Here is a 22,929-nt window from a genome sequence, read left to right as displayed (position 1 = left end):
AGCTCCACTTCTGGATTTGTAGTAGTTAATTGGAGATAAGAGTTTATGAAGCCGGGCGCTGGTGGCTCACGCCTGTAATCCTAGCTACTCAGGAGGCTGAGATCTGAGGATCGCAGTTCAAAGCCAGCCCGGGCAGGAGAGACCGTGAGACTCCTATATCCAATAAAAACCACCAGAAAACCGGAAGTGGCGCTGTAGCTCAAGTGGTAGAGCGCTCGCCTTGAGCTGAAGAGCTGAGGGGCAGCGCTCAGGCCCAGAGTTCAAATCCCACGACCGCAAAAAAAAAAAAAAAAGTTTATGAATTTTCCTGCCTACGCTGGCTTCAAACCATCATCCTCAGGCCTCAGCCTCCTGGGTAGCTGGGATTATAGGTGTGAGCCACAGGTGCCTGGCTACAAGTCAGCTCTTAAACATGTGCAGACAACAAGAGGTTGTGTTAGTGGACAGGGTCCAGAGTAAAAGACTGGTGTCAAAACAAATTATATATCCACTGGATACATAGAAAGAACACTTAGTGAGAAGCCCCTCTTTCGTGTCCTTTAAGAGACCTAAGGAGATACTGCATGTCCTTAAAGGAACATGCAAAGGATTAAAGAGAACTTTGGGACTTATAGACTTAATGGCATAAACAAAAATCTCAATGGAAAATGAGGTGAAATGCCTCAGAAAGTATTGCAAAAAAGATTAAGAGGAGAAACAGCCAAGAGAAGAAAATTAGAGGAAGAGTCTAGGAGGTCCAATAAGTAAACAACAGGAATTCCAGAAAGGAGAAAGACCTTTGGAGAGGAGGAAACCAGGGCTGAAATAATTCAGGAGACTGTTGGAACCGAAGAACACATTTTTCTTTTTTTTTTAATTTAATTTTATTTTATTTGTGAACATACTGTACAGAGGAGTTACAATTACATGGGCAGGATAATGTGTACATTTCTTACCAAGCATTACAGCCTCCTCCTGTGTTTACCCTTCACATCCCTTCCCAGCCTCCCCCCTCCCCCCCAATCCCAATCCTTTACTTCCCCCCCCCCCACACCGACGTTGTAAAGCTCGTTTTGGACATGACAACTTGTACTTATTGTTGCAACAGGTAGAACACATTTTTCATATTGAAAGGGAAACATTTGAGTGTCTTTAAAATGGGTGAAAATAGTATGAATTTTCAAAATATCTGTAGGGGGGGAAAAAAGAAAATTCTATGTTTTCTGAAGAATCAGAGTGGTCTTGAACTTAGCCGCATGAGCAGATACAAAATAATAGAATAATAAGGCTTCAAGGTTCTGAGAGAAAATACATCCATCTTATTCACAGCTCTGGAGCTGTGAGCTGTGTGAAAGCCAGAAGATACACCTCAAATTATTGCAGCCTCTAGAACTTGGATCTTGGATTCACATTTAAGCTTTATGGTAGTGTTTTATCACCCTGATGTCTATTCTTTTGGGCCATGTACACATTTTAACTACCAAAAGCTTCTGAATTTTGCCAGGCACTGTAAGCCTAAAGAAAAAGAAGAGGGAAGAAACTGGTATGTCCTGGAAGTGAGCTGAGGAAATGCAGTCAAAGCCGCCGGGACAGTCCGTGGGCACATCACGTCCCCATACGCAGGTGATTCCTGTCATTTGCTAGGCAGTAGACTAGGCCATGATGAACCCATCTGAATTGTGTCTCTCCGTGTCTCCATCTTCTGGAGCATTTCTTATTTCCTCTTCTGGGTCTTGATCATAGTGCTTGCATTTTTATTTTTTTTCCCCTAAGAAGTCTCTTGTCACATCTTTAAAATATCACAAATTGCTCTTCTAGTGCAGGATCTTAGTTCTGTAGTTGGGTGACTTAGGCCTTATTCATCAGCCTGCCCGACAGTTCCTTTTGTCAGACACAAATGCCATCCCCAGATTTTTTTCCTTATTTTTAACTGGCCTAGCTTGCTGACTCCAAGCAGCTGAACTGGAAATGAGTGCAGTGTTGCTTCCTCAGAGGATGAACTCGTCGTTTCGGTCTTGAGATGGCGAGGCAGGTGACACATGTCCTCATCTGAACCCTGTGGGTGTGTTTCTCACCCCCAAGAAATGTCAGATTTCAACCAGGGATCCACTCACCTGGATAATGGTGAGACTGGACAAATGAGCACACAGGACCTGACCTGACCTTGTCTCTGAAGTCAAGGTTGACACCCTTGAGCTGTTCTCTAAGAGCGACTCAGCGCCAACAGTGCTCAGCTACTTGCTGTTTCCCCAGCACTTGGAACCTACAGTCTGTTCTTTCCCTGCCAAGGAGACTGAGCTTGATGCTGACACAACTAAAGCACCTCTCCCGCCGTCTGGGGCTCATCCCCATAACTGGGATGTGGACGTTGCTGGGAACGGCCACAGTCCTGATTGCTGAGAACCAGCTTCATTCTCTGAGTAGATACTACAGCAGTAGATACTGCTTTTAAGCTATTGCTACTTGGTAGACTAATTTCACACACAGACAGTGCATTCTTCTCCTGGGCTTTGAACTGAGGGTCTGGGCATGGTCCTTTAGCTTTTTCACTCAAGGCTGGTACCACTTGAGCCAAAGGTATTTCCAGCTTTTTGGTGGTTAATTGGAAATAAGTGTCTCATGGACTTTCCTGTCTAGGCTGGCTTTAAAATGTGATCCTCAGATCTCAGTTTCCTGAGTAGCTACAATGACAGGCATGAGCCATAGATGCCCACTGAATAACTTAATTTAAATAAACACTAGCTGGCTTCAGAAGTTAATTGGAACCTCCATAATACTTTTTGGAGAAATGGATACAAAAATACTGAGTTTAATAAATCAAAGCATCCTAGGACTATTTTGTTAACAATGTATGTTCCCATCTTTTTAAAAAACAAAACAGGAAAAGTGAATGCAATCTGAACAGTTTGCATTGGCCTCTTCAGGTCACTAGAATATTTTTTAGAATCTCTTTATTAATTTTTCATTTATAAAACTATGCCTCCTTGATAGTAACTTTATGGCCTGCTGTGTATTGATATAGGATATTAAAGTTTCTGTAGGAAACGATCCCCGCTCTGCTGTGCAGATGGAGAGGCACAGATGCTGTGTCACGAGCCGGCCCAGAGACTAGAAGCAAAGCAGAGGTAGCAAAAAGCATTTCCGGGGCATTAAGGCTGTCTGCTTCTTAGTGCCTTCCACAGCACTAATGTTTATTATCATCTTTTGTTATCAGAACTATCTTTTGGAACCCCTGCTTGGCAGGTATTATTGAACCATGGGAGGGACTACATTAAAATCCTTAATGCGTGACAGCTCTTCATTGCAAGGTTGTTTTCCAAACATTCTCCTGCCTCCTGACTTCCTCTGTTTGTGAGAGAGGCATTTGCCTTAGAATAAACCTCTTAGGGAAGGAGTTGGCTCTGCCAGGATCCCTCACTCCTGGGAGCATCTTAATCAAGGGTTCTCCTTTCCAATTCTAAGCTGACTTCACTCATGTCCATAATCCTAGTTACTCTGGGGGCTGAGATGTGAGGATCCAATTAGCCACCAGAAAACCACAAGTGGGGCTGTGGCTCAAAGTGCTAGAGCACTTGCCTTGAGCAAAAGAGCTCAGAGATAGAGCCCAGACCCTGAGTTCAAGCCCCAATAGCCAACTAAATAAATAAATGAGTAAATAAATAAGGAATTCAGATGTAAATCTCCTAAGACACAAGCAAGTTGTCTATCCATTCCATCGTGTTGTGCTATTCACATAGTAGATGTCCCTTGCGGCTTTGCTTTGCTTGGTTCTTTTTTCAGAAGATTGCAGGGACAAGATTCATGGCTGTCACCACTGTGCAGATGTTCTAAGCAGGCAGTTCGTGTCACTCTGCACGTCAAGCAGATGACTTTTGCCCTGGTATGAATGTCGTTTCCGGGCTGAGTCCCAGGAGCAGGCTACTTCCAGAGAGCAGAGGGTATGGATGAGACTTACAGAGCTGCAAGTAGAAAACTTTATCCACGCCTCACTGTACTAGGGGAAGAACTCAAGACTGAGGGGGTCAAGGCTGGTCCCAGGGTGGGCAAGCCATGGTAAACGGACAAGACAACAATGCACACTTCACAGTTGGGTACCCTAGGGTATCAGAAGACATGAATTTTCAATGATACTAGAGTATTTATTCCAGTTCATTATGAGAAAATGAAGGGGAAATAATACAATCTCATTAAATAAGGATGTTGATAATTTGGTAAGATATTCAAACAGGGGGCTGGGAAGGTAGCTCAGCAGTAGAGTGCATGCCTTGCAAGCATGAGGCCCTGGGTTCGATTCCTCAGCACTACATAAACAGAAAAAGCCGGAAGTGGTGCTGTGGCTCCAGTGGTAGAGCGCTAGCCTTGAGCTGAAGAGCTGAGGGACTTTGCCCAGACCCAGAGTTCAGGAAAAAAAAAAAAAAAAAAAAAGATATTCAAAAGTCATTAAAATGGAATCCCAGACCAACAAATACACTGTGTGTAGAAGCATTATTTTGAATTTCACTAAAGAGAAGGTGGTGACACTCTCCAGTGGCACAGACTACCCCAGAGCTCATAAACATCTGTACTCATTGGCTTGGAGTTTCATCATCTCTGAGGAAAATCGTTTCTGCCTGTGGCTGCTTGATACTCCTAACGTTCTAATTTGCTGTGTGAGTTGATTTAACTTCCTTTCCTTGGTGGTAAATAATGTAAAGGGAGACTTTCCCGCCCCACTCTTCTGTGGATGTTGCTGGGTAGAGTCATAATGTCGTGGGTTCCTGGTAAGCTTCTCCATCAACAGCACTAGGATCACCGAGGTACCCATTACAATGCCAATCTGGGTCTGGACCCTGAACCCCCTGAGTCAGTGAAGAGGGCTAAGTAAAACCCCTCCCTGACCCTTATGCTGTATAACTGCAGGCTCTCAGATCACAATGGAAGCACACAGATCAGTTTGTATAAAGGGGAAATTGAATGAAATGCAGTGATCTTTTTACACCTTCTGATTTTGTGTAAATATGTGTGGGAACTTGGTTTCCCCAAACCTGACAAGTGGTTCTTTGATATTATTTATAATATCTACTCAGATTTTTTTGGGGGTCGTGGGGCCTGAACTCTGGGCCTGGGCGCTGTCCCTCAGCTCTTCAGCTCAAAGCTAGTGCTCTACCACTTTAGCCACAACGCCACTTCTGGCTTTTTTCTTTTTGCTTATGTGGTGGTGAGGAATAAAACCCAGGGCCTCATGCATGCGAGGCAAGCCCTTTACCACTGAGCCACCTTCCCAGCCCTCAGATATTTTTTAAAGTACACTTCTGAACTGGCTATGGTGCACATGCCTGTAGTCTCAGCTATGTAGGAGGCAGAAGTAGAAGGATCTTGTCCCCCTCTGAGGCCAGTCCTAGACAAAAAGTGTAACATCCTACCTGAAAAATTACTAAAACAGAAAGGACTAGGGCACAGCTCAGGTCGTAGGGTTCCTGCTTAGCAAGTGTGAGGCCCTGTGTTCAAATGTTAGTAGCATCACCAAAAAAGAAGGAAAAAAAAATCCATTAAAAAAAAACTCACTTAACATTTTCTTATTTATTTATTTATTTATTTTGGGGTCCAGTTGTGGGGCCTGAACTCTGGGCCTGGGCGCTGTCCCTCAGCTCTTCAGCTCAAGGCTAGCACTCTACCACTTGAGCCACAGCGCCACTTCTGGCTTTTTTCTTTTTGCTTATGTGGTGCTGAGGAATCGAACCCAGGGCCTCATGCGTGCAAGGCAAGCGCTCTACCACTGAGCCACCTTCCCAGCCCAACATTTTCTTTTTGATGGCTGATTTAAGATGTGTGAACCACAGTTCAAACTTCCGAGGATAAGAGGTTTCTCAAATTACAAGGAAAATCCAAGGGGAGAGTTTTTGAGAGGCTGCAGTTTTTTGTTTTTCCTGCAACAGAAGTCTACTGGCGCCATCTAGTGGATACAGATAGCATCTCTTGAATTCTTAGTTGTCACATAGCTTTATTCAAAGTGACATTTCTCAGGTACTTAGCACATGCTTTAGATACATCCTTTCACTCCATTTCCCTTGAGTTGATGCTGTGGCCATTCACACTTATATTCAGGAATCCTAGCACCCAAGAAGTTTTCCAAAGGCACTAGGGAACTAGCTTGTACTGAGATTCCAACCTCTCCTAACGTGGCCATTGGTAAGAACTTACAGTCAGCAAGAGGGAATTGAGGGGCACAGGCTGTTCAGCTGGCACTCGATGTGGGCTCCTTCTCAGCTTCTCAGAGCCCACTGTCAGCAGAGATGGTAAACAAAAACAACAGCTCGCTCAACAACCAATGCTGCCATATGGCACCAACCTGGAATCCAACCAGGGAGATTTTAGCATCAAAGATCTTGATGCTAGAAGAAAACTTTATGAATGACTTCGAAAGGTGACATAAACAACAGAAAACACCATTGGACAATAGGGTTTTCTATCCTTTAGCTTTCTAGCTCCACACCAACTGTTGTACGTATTTCCAAACATTAACAACAAATACGGAATGACTACCATTTATTACATGTTTGCTCTCACTAGCCTTGAGCAAAAGAGCTCAGCACACAAGCCGCGAGTTCAAGACCCATGACCCATGACCGGCCAGCACAAACACACACCCACAAAAAAAAAAAAACAAAACAAACCCAAACCCAACTTTGCTTGCACAGTCTCTCTGTGGTTTGCTTTTAGCATCAGCAGGAGGAAAATAAATAGAAGAACTCGAACAGAAAATAATACAGGATGAGATGCACTTTATGTAAAATGTCAATAATGAGGACTTAGTCTGGGACGGTTACGGAGCGAAGCGAGCAAGGAGGCGGTGGCTCAGGCCTGTGATCTTTGCTACTTGAGAGGCTGAAGTTGGGAGGATCACAGTCCAAGGCCAGCTAAGGCTCGACGTTCCTGAGATCTCCATGTTCCCATCATCCCAGCTACGAGGCAGGCTGGTATTGGGATGACTGGGGTTCCCGGCCAGCCAGGACCACCACCACCACAACAAGCAGCTGGGAGTGGTAGGGTATGCCTGTCATCCCAGCCAAGGGCAAGGGTAAAATAGGGCTAGCATGGCCCAGATTGAGACCCTATCTCAAAAGGACCCGGAACAAACATCTGGAGGTAGGACTCACACGGTGTAGCACCCGCCTCCAATGCACAGGGTCCCCCCCCACCCCGGCCCATTCAGCGTGGTGCAGCCCGTTTCCCCTAGCGCGAATGGTAGGCGCTTAGTCTGCTCTCGCGAGACTCGGAGCGAGCGTGCTTGTGGTTGCCAGGGCAACGGCGCCGCTGGCGGCGGCGGCAGGGCTGTGGAGCGGCGGCGTCTCTCCCTCACGGAAAGGCGGCGGTGGCGGGCAAGACCGCTCTTCTTCGAGGGGAAGCGGATGACTCCGCGAGTGTCTGCGACACGCTGCTATCGGGCCAGTGCGCTGACGTCTGGTTCCCGGAGTCCGCGCCGGGCGGGTGAGTGACCGGTCCCGGGATCCGCGGAGCTGGAGAGCCGCGCCGCTCGCCCGCGGGGGGCGGGCCCAACGCGTCAGTCTTTGTGGGAGCTGTCAGGGAAGGTGGGCAGGGCCAATGAACGGGGCCGGCTCGGTCCCGGGGGCGGGGCCAGAGGGGCGGGACCAGGCCGGGCGGGAGCTTTGAGAGGCGGACTTGGTGCTTTCCCACCAAGTAGGAGAACGGACTGGTGAAGCGGGGAACGGGGTTAAACAGAAAGAGGGAGGAGGGAACGAGAACCCAGCGTTTGGCTATCCAGACCCCGTGCTCTGAAAGCCCGTTTTCATTCGGTGCTAGGGGAGCCATGGATATCATCAAGGGAAACTTAGATGGAATTTCCAGGCCGGCCTCCAACTCGAGAACCCATTTTGGGAGCAGGCTTTCCAATGCTTCCTTAGAGGTGCTGTCCCCCGAACCTCGCTCCTTCAAGGTAAGGGCTGCCGTCGTCCTTCACATGGGAACCGTGCCCCCTAGAGGTTTAAAAACATTTCCTAACCCCTTACCTTTCTGTGCCTCATCCTGAATACTGTTTAACATAGATTTTCAGGTTCTGAATTCTTTCTTTTTTCCTGTTGGTCGTGGGGCCTGAACTCTGGGCCTGGGAGCTGTCCCTCAGCTCTAAAGCTCTACCACTTGAGCCACAGTGTCACTTCCGACTTTTTCTGCTTATGTGGTGCTGAGGAATGGAACCCAGGGCTTCATGCATGTGAGGCAAGCGCTCTACCACCCAGCCACCTTCCCAGTCCTGCAAGTCTTGTTTTTAATCAATCCATTTGCCTTCAAAATTTGATGATGTATCTTTTTTTTTTTTTTTTTGGGTCCGGTCGTGGGCCTGAACTCTGGGTCTGGGCGCTATCCCTCAGCTCTTCAGCTTGGGCTAGCACTCTATGACTTGAGCCCAGCCCACTTCCGACTTTTTTCTTTTTGCTTATGTGGTGCTGAGGAATCGAACCCAGGGCCTCAAGCATGCAAGGCAAGCCCTCTACCACTGAGCCGCCTTCCCAGCCCTTGATGATGTATCTTTAATTTCTGGATTGTTTACTTTATTTTTCCGTTCCCCCCCCCAATCCATCTGTTCTTAACAGTATATTCACTTTCCTCATGTTTCTTCATTCTTTCTCACTCATTTATGAGTTGGGTCATCGCTAGTTTATTTCCTACTACATCTGTGTTCTCCTTTGTTAAATGGAAAGTCAATGCCTACACCACTGGGTCATTGTGAGTATCAGACATGGCTGATTTCAGCCCTCAGTACAGATTGGCTATGATTAATGAACCACCAACTTAGCTCAGTTCTGCTGGGTTAGCAGGGTAAATCCCAGCTCCACCTGTCCCCTGGACTGCAGATCTCTAGGAGAGTTGCAGTGGTAGAGGGTTGAACATCTGGTTCACAGGGAACATAGGACCTTCCAATGCCTGAGATCAGAAGAGTTGAAGCAGACAATCCCTTATTGGGAGGGAAGTCTCTCTCTGTCTCTGTCTCTGTTTCCGTCTTCTCTCTCACTCTCTTTCAGGAAAACAAACCTGTGTTGAACTGGTCTTTTCAAAATGAACTTTGCTAAAATGTAAAAGGAAACCAAAATGCAATAGAAAAACTGTGAAGGTTTGAAGCCATGAGTTGGTAAAGAATTTTTTGACACAGGAGAATAAGAAAGGCAAAGATTTATTAGGCCTCCATTAGCAAGGCAAAATGGTGGGCAGCTAGAGGGTATAGTGTGCCAAGACAGGGTTGACAGGTTTTATATCTTGGGTTAGGCTAGTTTTGATTGGCTATCTCCCTTTTTGTGAACCTTATTGATGGTTTGAATTTCACCCACGTATGGCTTTCACTTTGCATTCTATTCAGCCCTTGGGGTTTTCCTGGATGCCAAGTGTCCTCAGACAGGGAGGCCTGCACATAAAGCACATAGTCTTGATGAGAAGACCCTCATCGGAGCCACATCTCAATGCAGACTGACCACTTTTCAACCATTCCCATTCCACAGGTGGTGTGTGCTCAGACAGCCTCCCCAGAGCCTGACAGGCCCTTCTTCATCACTGCTAGATGCCAAGGGAGAATGGTACTTATCTGATGTAAATGTTATGCTGTGTAAGTCTGCACTGACATTACACTTAATTAAAAAGTTGTGCTTCTAGAGAATTCAGTGCCAGTATCTGTGTCTGTGGACATATGCTTCCACTAGTGTTAAAAATGTTCTGAAGTGTAAAGTTTGAGGAAAACACATTTTTTCAGTATGCTCTAGTCCAGAAGGAGAAATTACATTTTTTGTAATCTCTTTTTAAAAACATTATTCTTAGATCGATACTGCAAGCAAGCTAAGTTCTGGTAAAGAGAACCGCTCAGACAACAGCACTGTGGAAGAACGAAGACCCAGCAGTGCTGACAAATGGGCTGACTACTCTGGGAAAGTAAAATGGGCCAAGGCCGGGCCGGATGAAGATGTGGGCATTGCTCAAGATCAGATCACACTGGACCGTTCAGGTAGGGTACTTACCTGACAGTTATCTGTCCATGTTATCCTCAGAACAATAAAATTACATGTATTAGCTGAGTAGAAATAATATGCCCCAAATAGTGATTGTTTTCATGAGAAAATCACCCTTTTGGGGGTGATGGTATTGGGGTTTGAACTTAGGCATAGACAGGTGCTCTGCTGCTGAGCTATACATCCAGTCCTTCCTTGTGCTGGTTACTTTGGAGATAGGGTCTTGCTTTCTGCTCAGGCATGTGCCTGGATTGTGACCTGCCTGTTTTAGACTTCCCATTGGGTAGAATGATGGAGTCTTCCACACTTTCCTGCTCAGGCTGGCATGGAATCCCAGTACACTGGATCTCAGCTGGGGGATTGTAGGCTTTGATTGAGAAGGGTTCTTGTGAATGCTTTTTGCCCAGTTGACCTTGGGTCATGATTCTGATATCAGCTTCTCATGTAGCTAGGATTATAGATGTGAGCTACCACAGCTATAAAGAGCAGCTAGCTCTTTTTTTTTAAACTTAAGAATATTGAGAACCCTAAATACACTTAGAAATATAACAAAATATATCACTTAGAAACTGTTAACTCTATACTAGTCCAATAGGAAGTATTTATGATTTATGGATAATTTCAATTACTAAAGTGGGGGGATAAAATATATTCTATTATTCATAAATGTTCCTCAAGGGATAATCCCATTAAAATTGATAACATGAAATTTTAAAAGCTACTTTTTGTGTTGTTGAATGAATTCTGGCCTCATTGATTTCAGAGTCCTGGGGATGGAGGTGTTTCTGAGAGCCTAGCAGGGGCTCTTAAGACCAACACTGTTTCACAAGAGCGCTGAATGCAGTTTCCCCAGTGTGCTGGGAGAGCAAAAGCGGGTAGAACCACTGCTGCCTTAGCAGCAGTCAAGTCTGCCCATCATTTCAGATGTCATTGACTTCTTTATAACCAGACACTGGCAGGAGGAGGAAGAAGCCAGCGTCACTCAGGGACATCTGCGTCATCATGAAGCAGATATTAATTTTATCAATAAAGGAAAATCATTATTAATTTTATAATTTTAAGATAATGCACATCATCTTAATGTTCTGTGGGGCAAAGTGGGAAGTAGTCATAAAACAAGTTGCCTATACCTCAGAGAGAAAGATTATGTTGAAGAAAAGTACTTATGCAATAGTTTGAGAACTGAACTGGTTTTGTGTTTGTTGTACTCAGGTCCTCACACTCTATGCTTAATTTTTTCCCCTGATTTTTCCTGTGTCTAGCTCTTACATGTACAATGCCTTTTATTTTACTCAGTCTGAAGCAGCATTAGAATAGTGTCTGAATCTCCCAGCCACACTTTCTATTTATATGTACATGTATCGCAGAATGAAGGAGAAAGAATTAGAGGCTTAAAATCTTAAGAGAACTACTTGTAAGCCTGGTGCTAGTTTACTAGATTTTTGAAAGGATTCAGTTATCCTAATTCTTTTTTTTTTTCTTTTTTCGGTCGTGAGCCTGAACTTTGGGCCCAGGCACTGTCCCTCAGCTCTTCAGCTCAAGGCTAGCACCCTACCACTTGAGCCACAGTACTACTTGAGCCACAGCGCCACTTCTGGCCTTTTCTGTTTATGTGGTACTGAGGAATTGAACCCAGGACCTTATGCATGCAAGGCAAGCACTCTACCACTGAGCCATCTTCCCAGCCCCTCCTAATTCTTAAATTAAGATGGATGGCTGTTCTGTAGAGTTCTTACATAATTATACAAAAAGATACATAAAATACCTTGTAAATTAAGTTAGTCACATAACCACCATGTAGTAGTTATTTTCATCAGAAATAGAATAGAAAAACAAAGAGTAAAAGTAAAACAAGACTTTATGATTTTACTGAACTTTAAACTAGTTTCTACTTTCCAGACTTTGCATATGATCTGAAATTGGAAGAATCAGATTCTCAACTTCAAGATGCTATTCATAAGATGAAAAGACTTGATAAAATTTTGGCAAAAAGACAACATAGAGAAAAGGAAATCAAGAAGCAAGGTTTAGAAATGAGAAAAAAGCTGTGGGATGAACTTAAGGTAGGAATTTTATAATCATATGCTGACAGAAATGACTTCCTTTAAGAAGTATGGACTGTGGGAACGTTGCCAGCCTCTATCGATTGTTTTGTGGTAGTGGTAATGGTAGTGGTAATGGTGGTGGTGGTGGTGGTGTACTTGTGTGTTAGTGCAGAGGGCTAATTTTTGGAGAACTGGATAGTATAACTTGGTCTGTGACATTTCAGACCCGGCTTCTCTAATGTGATCACACCCACAGACAGACCTAGTTCAGCCTTGCTTTGTCAGATGGGGTCACCTTCATTGCTGGGATTAGCAGAGTGGGTATGATGGCTATGTTTACCAACTGTGCATGGCTGCTTTTTCTTTAGTGAGCTTACAGTTCAGAGAGAGAAGTACATAAACATTATCTATCTGAACCAGGCGCCGGTGGCTCACACCTGAATCCTAGCTACTTAGGAGGCTGAGATCTGAGGATGTAATTCAAAGCCATCCCTGGCAGGAAAGTCCGTGAAACTCTTATCTCCAATAAACCACTCAGAAAACTGGAAGTCGTACTGTGTCTCAAGTGGTAGAGCACTCGCCTTGAGCTGAAGAGCTGAGGGACAGTGCCCAAGCCCAGAGTTCAAGCCCCACCACCAACCAAAAAAAAAAAAAAGTTTATCCATCTGGTCAGCATCATCACTCCAGCAAACCCTGGTCTCAAACCAGTTGGGGAGTTGTACTGTTTCATGTACTGGTCAAGGTCTTTTCAGAAAGCTTGAGTTTGGGGCCACACTCCTTTTGTTCCTATCTTGACAAATTTCTGGTGCCTGATCAGCTTTCTTTGCTCTTCATGGCTCCTATTATCTGTAGTGTTGAGAGGCTGAAGTTGAGCAGAGGTTGGCACTGACTTGGTATAGAGCCTTTGCCTCATATTTGAATTTTACTCTTCAGGTCAGGAATCTGAATCTGATAATAACAGATGGCTGTTTTGACTGAGCCATCCTTAATTATTGACTGACTTCAGGGAGAGATTTCCTGGACATTTAAGTGAATTTAGAATAAAGTTAGTAAGAATGTATTTGTATCCATGAAGTCCATTACAATGGAAAGAAAATAGCATCCAAAATGTAGTATTTAAACTAAAGAAATAATTCCTATGAAGTTTGCCAGGAAAAGTTAGTCTATTTTATTGAAACTCAAAGCAAAGTCTCCCCCCCTCCCCGTTCCTCCCCGCCCCCCCCCCCCCGCCCTGTCCCTTTGAAAGAAGAGTTTAAATGGAAACCATAAAACAGTTCTAAACTTAGCATCTCTGAAATTTCAATTTGATGCTCCACCTTTGGGTTATTCATGAGTTGGAAAACTAAGGGCTGGGAGGGTGGCTCAGTGGTAGAGTGCTTGCCTTGCATGCATGAGGCCCTGGGTTCAATTCCTCAGCACCACATAAACAGAAAAAGCTATAAGTGGTGCTGTGGCTCAAGTGGTAGAGCACTAGCCTTGAGCTGAAGAGCTGAGGGACAGCACCCAGGCCCAGAGTTCAAGCCCCATGACTGACAGAAAAAGACAAGCTTAGAATAAAGGATTTTTTTTTTAAAAGAAAACTAACAGAAACTGGGAAAGTAATTATCATACACTTCATGTCTCTCTAGGAAAACCTGTTATCAGAATTTTTTGGAAACAAATTTTCCTAAGAAATATAAACATAATATACATATAAATATAAACCTTCTTGTTTATATGTGCACAACTGGGAACTATGTCAGAATAAAAATGAACGAGAAGGGGCTGGGAAGGTGGCTCAGTGGTAGAGTGCTTGCCTAGCATGCATGAAGCCCTGGGTTTAATTCCTCAGTACCACATACACAGAAAAAGCTGGAAGTGGCACTGTGGCTCAAGTGGTAAGATGCTAGTGTTGAGCAAAAGCAGCTCAGGGACAGTGCCCAGGCCCTGAGTTCAAGTCCCAGGACTTTTTTTTTTTTTTAAAATCAATGAGAATAGTTGCCTTCCCTTTCCACACTAAACTTTAATTTTGTTTTCATTAGTCTGCAAAAAATAATGACATCTTGCAAAGCAGTGAAGAGATGGAAAATACAAAGAAGTTTTTATATTTGACTGTTGAATCTGAAGAACCTGTTGGTGAGTAGATGCAAGTGTATCTGTTTCACTTTTCCTCAGGGTCACAGATTCTTTGGATTAAGATGAAATTTCCCCCTTTCTCTGTGAGTTTGACTCACTTTAGGTAGGATTATAAGTAATTCCTCTGCATTTAAATATGCCTTAGTGTCTGTAAGCTAGTGTGAGAGGGACAGGGCAGGGGAGGAGGAGTCTGTGTTTGCTTTCTGTTACTTGTAGATTTCTCTAGAGGGTGTTTTTTTTTTTGTTTTGTTTTTTTGTTTTTTTGGCCGGTTGTGGGGCCTGAACTCTGGGCCTGGGCGCTGTCCCTCAGCTCTTCAGCTCAAGGCTAGCGCTCTACCACTTGAGCCACAGCATCACTTCTGGTTTTTTCTGCTTATGTGGTGCTGAGGAATTGAACCCAGGGCCTCATGCATACAAGGCAAGCACTCTACCACTGAGCCACCTTCCCAGCCCCTAGAGGGTGTTTTATGCCAGCTGTCCTCCACTAGTTCAAGGTTGCCCTTCCAGGCGCCACTGAGGTCCATGGGACCCTTCTACCTTTCCACAGAAGTCTCTTGCTGATTTGTCCATTTCCAGTCCTCTAACATCAGACATTTTCAGATCAGCCAATTAATTCTGCACATATATTTTGTTTTCCCTCTTGTGTGTATTTGTGAATTTTAAATGTTTTTGTTAGCATATATTAATAGTACAAAATGAGTTTCTTTGACATTTTCATACTTTGGTCATATTCGTCTCCTCTGTTACCCTCTCTTTTTTTTTTTATTTTGTTTTTAAATTTTTGTTAGTTATGGAGCTTGAACTTGGGACCTGGGCGCTGTCCCTCAGCTCTTTTGCTCAAGTCCAGCACTCTATCACAAAGGCTGGCTTTCAACCTGATCCCCAGATCTCAGCCTCCTGAGTAGCTACAATTATAGGCATGAGCCACCAGCACCTGGTTTACCCGCTCTTCTTTTTCCCCATCCTGCTGATCCCTGTTCTTTTCCCAGAGAGTTCCCCTTCTATTTTTTTCTTTTTAAAATTTTATTGTAAAGGTGATGTACAGAGGGGTTAAAGTATTTGTCTTTCTAAGTCTGGTTTATTTTGCTTTACATAATGAATCTCTAATTTCATTTATTTTCCTATAAATGACATAATTTCACTCTTCTAATGGCTAAATAAAACTCCATTGTCTATATAGACCACATTTTCTTCTGAAAATTCTTTTTTGTTTTTGTTTTTTGGTGCTGGTTCTGGGGCTTGAATCAGATCCTGCACACTGTCCCTGAGCTTTTTTGTTCTTGGCTAGCACTCTACCACTTGAGCTATAGCTCCTCTTCTGGCTTTTTGGTAATTATTTGGAGATAAAGAGTCCCACAGACTTTCCTGCTGGGGCTGTCTTTAAACCACAATCCTCAGATCTCATTCTCCTGAGTAGGTATTAGCAAGGTATGAGCCACCGGCGCCCAGCTTGAAAATTCTTTTTATACATGCATATTATGGAGTTTTGCACTCTTTAACTCACTTATATGATGATGAAAATTTAGAAATGGGTAGTTTTTAAAAATTATTAATTTACTTCATTGTTATTATAGAGGTGATGTACAGAGGGATTACATTGCATGAGTCAGGTAATGAGCACAGCTCCTTTCATACCGTGTCTTCTGTTCCCTCACTCTCTTCCAGTCCCTCCCTCCTGTCTTCACCCACCAGTTGTATAGTTCACTCTCATCAATGTCCAGGGAGCTCCACTGCTGCACTTTTCCACTCTTTTTCCCTCTAGTTCTGTACCCTCCCCCAACTCTTCCAAAGATGTACACTTGAATGCACCATACAAAAGGTAAAGAAGTGCCGGGCGCTGGTGGCTCACGCCTGTAATCCTAGCTACTCAGGAGGCTGAGATCTGAGGATCGCGGTTCAAAGCCAGCCCGGGCAGGAGAGACCGTGAGACTCCTCGCTCCAATAAACCACCAGAAAACCGGAAGTGGCGCTGTAGCTCAAGTGGTAGAGCGCTCGCCTTGAGCTGAAGAGCGGAGGGACAGCGCCCAAGCCCAGAGTTCAAGCCCCACGACCGACAAAAAAAAAAAAAAAAAAAAAAAAGGTAAAGAAGACAGAATCATCAAAAACTAAAAACAAAAAAGAAGGAAAAAAAGGTCTTTTTTCCCCATATCTCGGAGTTGGTTTCAGTATGTATATTATTTTATATATGTGAAGAGGCATTTAGGCATTGTGCCTTTGTGTTTCTCTCCTAAGTGTATATGGATAGGTAGTTTGTGACAGTTGATAGGGTGTGGGGTAGTGTGTGTGGGGGGGTGCGTGCACCTGGGGCTTGAACTTGAGGCCTGGGTGCTGTTCAAGGTTTTGGAGTTTTTTGCTCAAGGCTTGTACCCTACCACTTGTGCCACAGCTCCACTTACGGCTTTCTGGTAGTTGATGAGATGTGAGTCTCATGGTCATTACTTCCTGAGCGAGGCTTCCAGTGGACTTTTCTGCCCCTGCTGGCATTGAACTGCATTCCTCAGCTCTCAACTTCCTGAGTAGCTAGGATTATAGGTGTGAGCCACTGGCGTCTGATGAGGCTTTTGTTTTTTTTAATGGCCATTGGTAGCTCGAAGGACTCTAATTTGGAAGAAATAAATTAAGCATGTTGAGTATGCAGGTGCTAAATATTTGCAGAATTGTATATCATATATCATAGATAGATAGGTAGATAGGTATAGATAGTGGGGGTCCCAGGAAAGGAATCAGCCAGAATCGTCAAGACCAGGGGTCTCCCCATGAGAGCCATCCTTGAGTAGCCTGTCTTCTAAGTTGAGAGGCTTTGTGGATTAATTTGTAGATGTTAGTTTGGATTTGTGCTGATCCTTTAACCCTCCAAAACAGTCTTCCTTTAGCATGGCACAAAAGCATGGCTTCCTTATGCCCATGTCCATCAACCCTCCAACTCAAAATGTCTTGCTGACTTTACATCATACACACATTTATGTCACTTAATGACATATGTTTTTCCCCTTATATTTTTTATTGTAACTGATTATTGCAAAAGTTAGTTTTATTTTCTACATTAATATGATTGGGTATAAACTTTTCTGACTGGTTAAATATGTTGTTTTAAAAATAATTTTATTGTTATTAAGGTGTTGTATTATTATTATTATTTTGTCCAGTCGTGGGGCCTGAACTCTGGGCCTGGGCACTGTCCCTCAGCTCTTCAGCTCAAGGCTAGCACTCTACCACTTGAGCCACAGCGCCACTTCCGGCTTTTTTTTCTTTTTGCTTATGTGGTGCTGAGGAATCGAACCCAGGCCCTCATGCATGCAAGGCAAGTGCTCTACCACTGAGCCACCTTCCCAGCCCAAGGTGTTGTATTATTAAGCTGTTGTATATAAGGTATTATTTAAGTTGGTGTATTTCATATGTGGTTTAAAATTTGTTTTTAAACCAAACAAGAAAGCAGTTAACCTTTATTTCAGGCTAATTATATTAGGCTAGTAATTAGTATTTATTATTCTAAAAGTGGAAACTTTTTGTTTTTGGTTTTGGTTTTTTGTTTTTGGGTCCGGTTGTGGGGCCTGAACTCTGGGCCTGGGCACTATCCTTCAGCTCTTTAGCTCAAGGCTAGCGCTCTACCACCTGAGCCACAGCACCACTTCCAGCTTTTTTTCTTTTTGCTTATGTGGTGCTGAGGAATCGAACCCAGGGCCTCAGGCATGCAAGGCAAGCGCTCTACCACTGAGTCACCTTCCCAGCCCGGGAATTTTTTTTTTTTGTCCATTGTGGGGCCTGAACACTGGGCCTGGGTGCTGTCCCTCAGCTCTTCAGCTCAAGGCTAGCGCTCTACCACTTGAGCCACAGTACCACTTCTGGCTTTTTCTGCTTATGTGGTGCTGAGGAATTGAACCCAGGGCCTCATGCATGCAAGGCAAGCACTCTACCATTGAGTCACCTTCCCAGCCCCTGAAAGTAGAAACTTTTTTTTGGTGGGGGGGGTCCAGTCGTGGGCCTGAACTCTGGGCCTAGGCGCCGTCCCTCAGCTCTTCAGCTCAAGGCTAGCGCTCTACCACTTGAGCCACAGCACCACTTCCGGCTTTTTCTTTTTGCTTATGTGGTGCTGAGGAATCGAACCCAGGGCCTCAGGCATGCAAGGCAAGCGCCCTACCACTGAATCACCTTCCCAGCCCCAAGTGGAAACTTTTGAATCAGCTATTAGATTTATTATTAGCAGAGTATTTTCAGTCCAGGTCTGACAGCAATAGAAATGCAAGAGTCCAATCTGATCACAGAACACTGGGTTTGGAAGCGTCATATTTCTTCTATTTCAGCACAGAAGGAAACTGCTGAGATGTGATGCATTCACTGAAATTTAGTTACCAGTACTAACAAAATACAAAAATAAAAATTGTTTTGATCATATTTATGTATAGTCCCAAGATTTTAGCAAAAATATTTCTGCAAGCATTCATGGGCAAGCAGGAATGTTTTATTGTTTCCAGTATTTTTTGTGACTGGGTGTAACTTGCCACCAATAGGTGGCAGCATTCAATTGTACTATGGTATTGTGTTTTTAATGAAATTAACTTTGCTTTGTGTGATATGTGTGTGTGTGTGTGTGTGTGTGTGTGTGTGTGTGTGTGTGTGTGTGTGTGTGTATAAATATATATATATATATATATTTTTTTTTCTAGTCCTGGGGCTTGAACTTAGGACCTGGGCACTGTCCCTGAGCTTCTTTATGTTCAACTAGCTCTCTACCAGTTGAGCCTCAGCAATACTTCTAGCTTTTTTTTGAGTAGTTTGTTGTAGAGAAGAATCTCATGGACTTTGCTGCAAGGGCTGGCTTTGAACCGTGATCCTTAGATCTCAATCTCCTGAGTAGCTAGGATTACAAGTCTCCTGAGTAGCTAGGATTACAAGTGTGAGCCATGGGCGCCCAGCTCTTGTATGATAGTTTTTATTTTTTTATTTTTGTCAGTTATGGGGCTTGAACTCAGGGTCTAGGAGCTGTCCCTGAGCTTTTTCGCTCAAGGTAGTGCTCAACCACTTTGAGTCACAGCATCACTTCTGGTTTTCTGGTGGCTAATTAGAGATGAGTCTCCGGGACTTTCTGCCCGGGCTTGCTTCTAACTGTGATCCTCAGATCTTAGCCTCTCGAGTAGCTAGGAGTACAGGTGTGAACCACTGGCACCCAGCTTGTGTGATAATTTTTTTTTCCTGGAGGATGATTTTTTTTTAAATTATAAAGGTGCTGAACAGAGGGGTTACAATTAAATAAGTAAGATAATGAGTGCATTTCCTGTAGAACATTGTTACCCACTCCTTTGTTTTTCTCCCTCTATCTGTTCCCTCTCCCAATCCCCCCACCCTTGCCCCGAAGTTGTAAAATTCATTTCCAACAGCAGAAATTTGTTGCATTAGTAACAAAACGAAACCTTTGGGGTCTCATGCACACATGACAACATTCAAAGCAATAGATGTTAAATAGTCTGAATCCCCTCCATCTCCCAGAAACTGAGGTATTGCCTGCCCCCGGCCTTTTCAGGGATGGTGGGGTGTACTGGTAAAATTGCGTCCAGTTATGCAAATAGTGAGTGTCTTATGAGGAGCAGTCAGAAGCCCAGGGAGATTTTGTGGGGGTCCTGTTGGAGAAAGAGGCTTAGGTAAGAGCACCCCAGGAAGTGACTCAGCCCTGACAGAAGACCAAAGAGAACTTGGAACTCAGGTCTCCAGGCAGCCACATTCCAGAGCTGGCCACAACTGGCAAACTCATCCAGAGATAGCCAGGAAAGCCACATGTTTTCCTGTTGCTTCCTGATTTTGATGAGTTCCGACTCCAGGAGATCCTGCAGAAAGTGCCTGGTGGACACCTGCAGACACTGGATCAACCCCCGACCCAGACCCCAGCCCCAGCCCAGACCCAGAAGAACCTTCTGGCAATTTATAAAGAGAGGCTGGCAGGGGGCACCTGGCAGCCCAGCCCAGGACAGCAGGGATGAGGACTCTGCTGTGACTCCTCCAAGCCAACCCCAGGTGCCAAGTGTGGTGCACGCCCAGTGGGCTATGCCCACTCCTCTGAAGACGGAGCAGTGTGGGGCTGAGGCAGCGGCTGAAGAATCAGCATGTGCTCCAGCTGCCCTGGAGGCCAGGATGGCCCAGTCCTCTTCACCTCAGATCCATGCATCTCTCTCCAGCTGTGCCTGCGGAAGAGCCAGCACGGCCTTGTTCCCAGTTGGCTCTCCTGGTGGACGTGTGCACAGCCGCGGAGACAGCCCCGGCCCCGCCAGAAGCAGCAGCAGAGGAGCCAAAGCCCGAGAGAGAAGTTCTGTATCTTGTTGTCCACATGCCCAGGGCACATGAGGAAGACACCACTCCATTGGAGGTAGACGGTGCAGACCCAGCACAGGGCTCATTTGATCAGGCTCTTAATGAGCCTCTGTCTGCACCAGGTGAGGAAGAAAAGTTTCCACTTGTGGTGGCAGCTGAAGATGCACAGCACTGGGCAGCTGATCTGTACCTGGAGGATTACTTGTTTCCTGCATTTGAGACATACTCTTTTACCCCTGAGTCAAAAGGTGAAGAGGCACGACTCTGTTTTGCTGACTCAGAGCTGTCCAGTGTATCCAACACAGCATCTATTCCACCGAGGCAGGAAGGTAGAGAACGACGGTGTTGGCATCAGGAAGTGTCTCTGAACAATGCTTGTGAAGAAAATCCTCTTCCACCAGTGGCAGATGTCTGAAAGCCTGTGTCACTTAGGACAAATGGACTCCGATCTGTGACTGTCCTAGCTGATCTAGAGACCCACCTTTACCTGCAAAGAGTGACTTAGCTCCGGCAGATACGCCCCAGCATACTTCCAAATTAAGTCTGGGAGCACAACTTTGGGTGTGGAGGTAGAGATTCAGAAACTCCTGAGCTCCACTGAGCCCCATCTCAAGCACTTAAACAAGTCCTTTCCCTCTGCTTGCACATTATCTGCTGGGATTCTTTTTCCTGTTTTTTTCCTTTTTGTAATTTAAAAATGAATTTTAATAAAACTTGACTGTTATTTTGTTTCAGTGGTATCATTCAAGGCGTTAATCCAGCACCCTGTTCTAGAACCATGAGCTGACTGAAGTCCCTTGCAGAGCACGTGGTCCCGAGGGGAGGATGCTCACAGATACCTGGAGGAAGTGGGAAGGAAGGCCCTAGAGTGCAGGGAGCAGGTGAAGGTCATGGGAGTGGCCATGGATCTAGCCTTGTGTGGGTGCAGCTGTGTCCGATGCAGGGCCCTTGATAGTTAAGAGCCATATGTAGTCAGAAACATATTTGCAGTAAAAAGCCATTCCCATGTGGTCCTCAGTCTGTTCATCTGTGAAATGGAACCCCAGCCCCACCCAGGGTTGGAAGCGGGCAAGCAAAATGCAGTGGTGTGTGGGTCTCCTGTCACCCCTGAGCCCAAGGCTGTGTGCAGGCAAGGGGTGGAGGGTGCGGGGCCAACTCTTTCCCTTGGCCTTGGGTTTCTGGTGGCTGAGCTGAGAGACTTCAGAGGTGGCCATCACTTGGGCCTCTGTAGAATCAGCTGCCAGGTGACCATGCAGAGGCTGCTGAGAATCACAGGGGACACAATGGTGGCTTGTCAGAGAGGAGGCGGGGGCAGATGTGTCCTGAGGTTCTGAAGGTCCAGAGGCCAGCTGTGTGGTTCTGGTGGCTTGAGACTGATAGTGAAGGTTCCTGTGCCCAGCGGCCACGGCCTGGCCCTTGGTGGAGCCACCACAGTGACTCCAGTGTGGCCTGTGACTGAACCGGGCTCCTGCGGAATGAGGGTGTGGCTGTGCTCCTCCATGCAGCGGAGGAGAGAGGAGAAGAGGAGAGAGAAGAACAGGAAAACCACCAACAGAACTGGGGGTCAGGTGGCCATGAGGGTGGGGGCCTGGCACAGATCAAAGAGGGAACTCAGGGAGGGATTGATAAATGTGAAGAGACAGGAGATGGCACAAGGGCTGCCTACTGAATATTCTCTCTTCCTGCTCCTCTTCCAGGTAAAATAATAAGGGAATACGTTTGCAGGCCTGGTCTACCAGGCTCCCATGTCAGAGATATGATGTCCACGTTGTCTTCTGCCCCTGCTTTACTCAGCACAGGGCAAGTTCAAGCAGCTGGTTGTAGCAATTGTGTGATAATTTTTTTTCTTTTTGGGGTGGGGGGGGTCCGATCATGGGCCTCAATTCTGGGCCTGGGTGCTGTCCCTCAGCTCTTCAGCTCAAGGCTAGTGCTCTACCACTTGAGCCCACAGCGCCACTTCTGGTTTTTTTTTTCTGCTTATGTGGTGCTGAGGAATCGAACCCAGGGCCTCATGCATGCAAGGCAAGCGTTCTACCACTGAACCACCTTCCCAGCCCCTAAAGTGTTAATTTTTCAATAGTTAGCTTTTCTCTTGAGAACTATCAACTTAGTCTTAATTTTTTTTGTTTTGTTTTGTTTTGTGCTTTGTGCTGGTTCTGGGGCTTGCACTTAGGGTCTGGGTGTTGTCTGTAAGCGCTTGAGCTCAGCTCTACTTAGGCTTTTTTGTGGTTAATTGAAGATAAGAGTTGCATAGGTTTTCCTGCCCAGGCTGGCTTTGAACTGTGATCCTCAGATCTCAACCTCCTGTACATCTAAGATTACAAGCATGAGCCACTGGTACTTGGCTTAGGGTTGAAATTTATTGAATGCATTTCAACATCTGTTTAAGTTATTATAGATTTTTCTTTTGTGACAGCCTTTAAAATTAATAGATTTAAATACTAATATAATCATTTATTCCTGGGTCAATCCTGTTCATTATGGAAGACTTTTATTGTAGT

At 45.0% G+C, this 22,929-nt stretch overlaps 1 protein-coding gene across 6 annotated transcripts in view; it reads left to right on the top strand.

Moving 5' to 3' along the window:
• Nucleotides 1–7,264: 7,264 nt before the first annotated feature.
• The window catches only part of Fsip1 (fibrous sheath interacting protein 1), a 154,097-nt gene continuing 138,432 nt past the window's right edge, over nt 7,265–22,929 (top strand). For 5 of the 6 annotated variants that reach the window (XR_011368588.1, XM_070005761.1, XM_070005760.1 and 2 more), the window contains exons 1-6: nt 7,265–7,446; nt 7,780–7,912; nt 9,468–9,542; nt 9,781–9,964; nt 11,868–12,031; nt 14,035–14,128. Coding sequence is in view for 5 of the 6 variants with exons in the window: in XM_070005761.1 (XP_069861862.1) it covers nt 7,787–7,912; nt 9,468–9,542; nt 9,781–9,964; nt 11,868–12,031; nt 14,035–14,128 (643 nt within the window). In the remaining variant the exon portion in view is untranslated. The remainder of the gene's footprint in view (nt 7,447–7,779; nt 7,913–9,467; nt 9,543–9,780; nt 9,965–11,867; nt 12,032–14,034; nt 14,129–22,929) is intronic. The other variant, XM_070005762.1, reaches the window with a different exon arrangement.

Source organism: Dipodomys merriami, unplaced genomic scaffold (genome assembly GCF_024711535.1).
Source record: "Dipodomys merriami isolate MVZ:Mamm:240054 unplaced genomic scaffold, mDipMer1.0.p SCAF_69, whole genome shotgun sequence".
Classification (NCBI taxonomy): domain Eukaryota; kingdom Metazoa; phylum Chordata; class Mammalia; order Rodentia; family Heteromyidae; genus Dipodomys; species Dipodomys merriami.
Note: the sequence above shows the minus strand (reverse complement) of the source record. Positions and strands in the feature narration are given on the sequence as shown.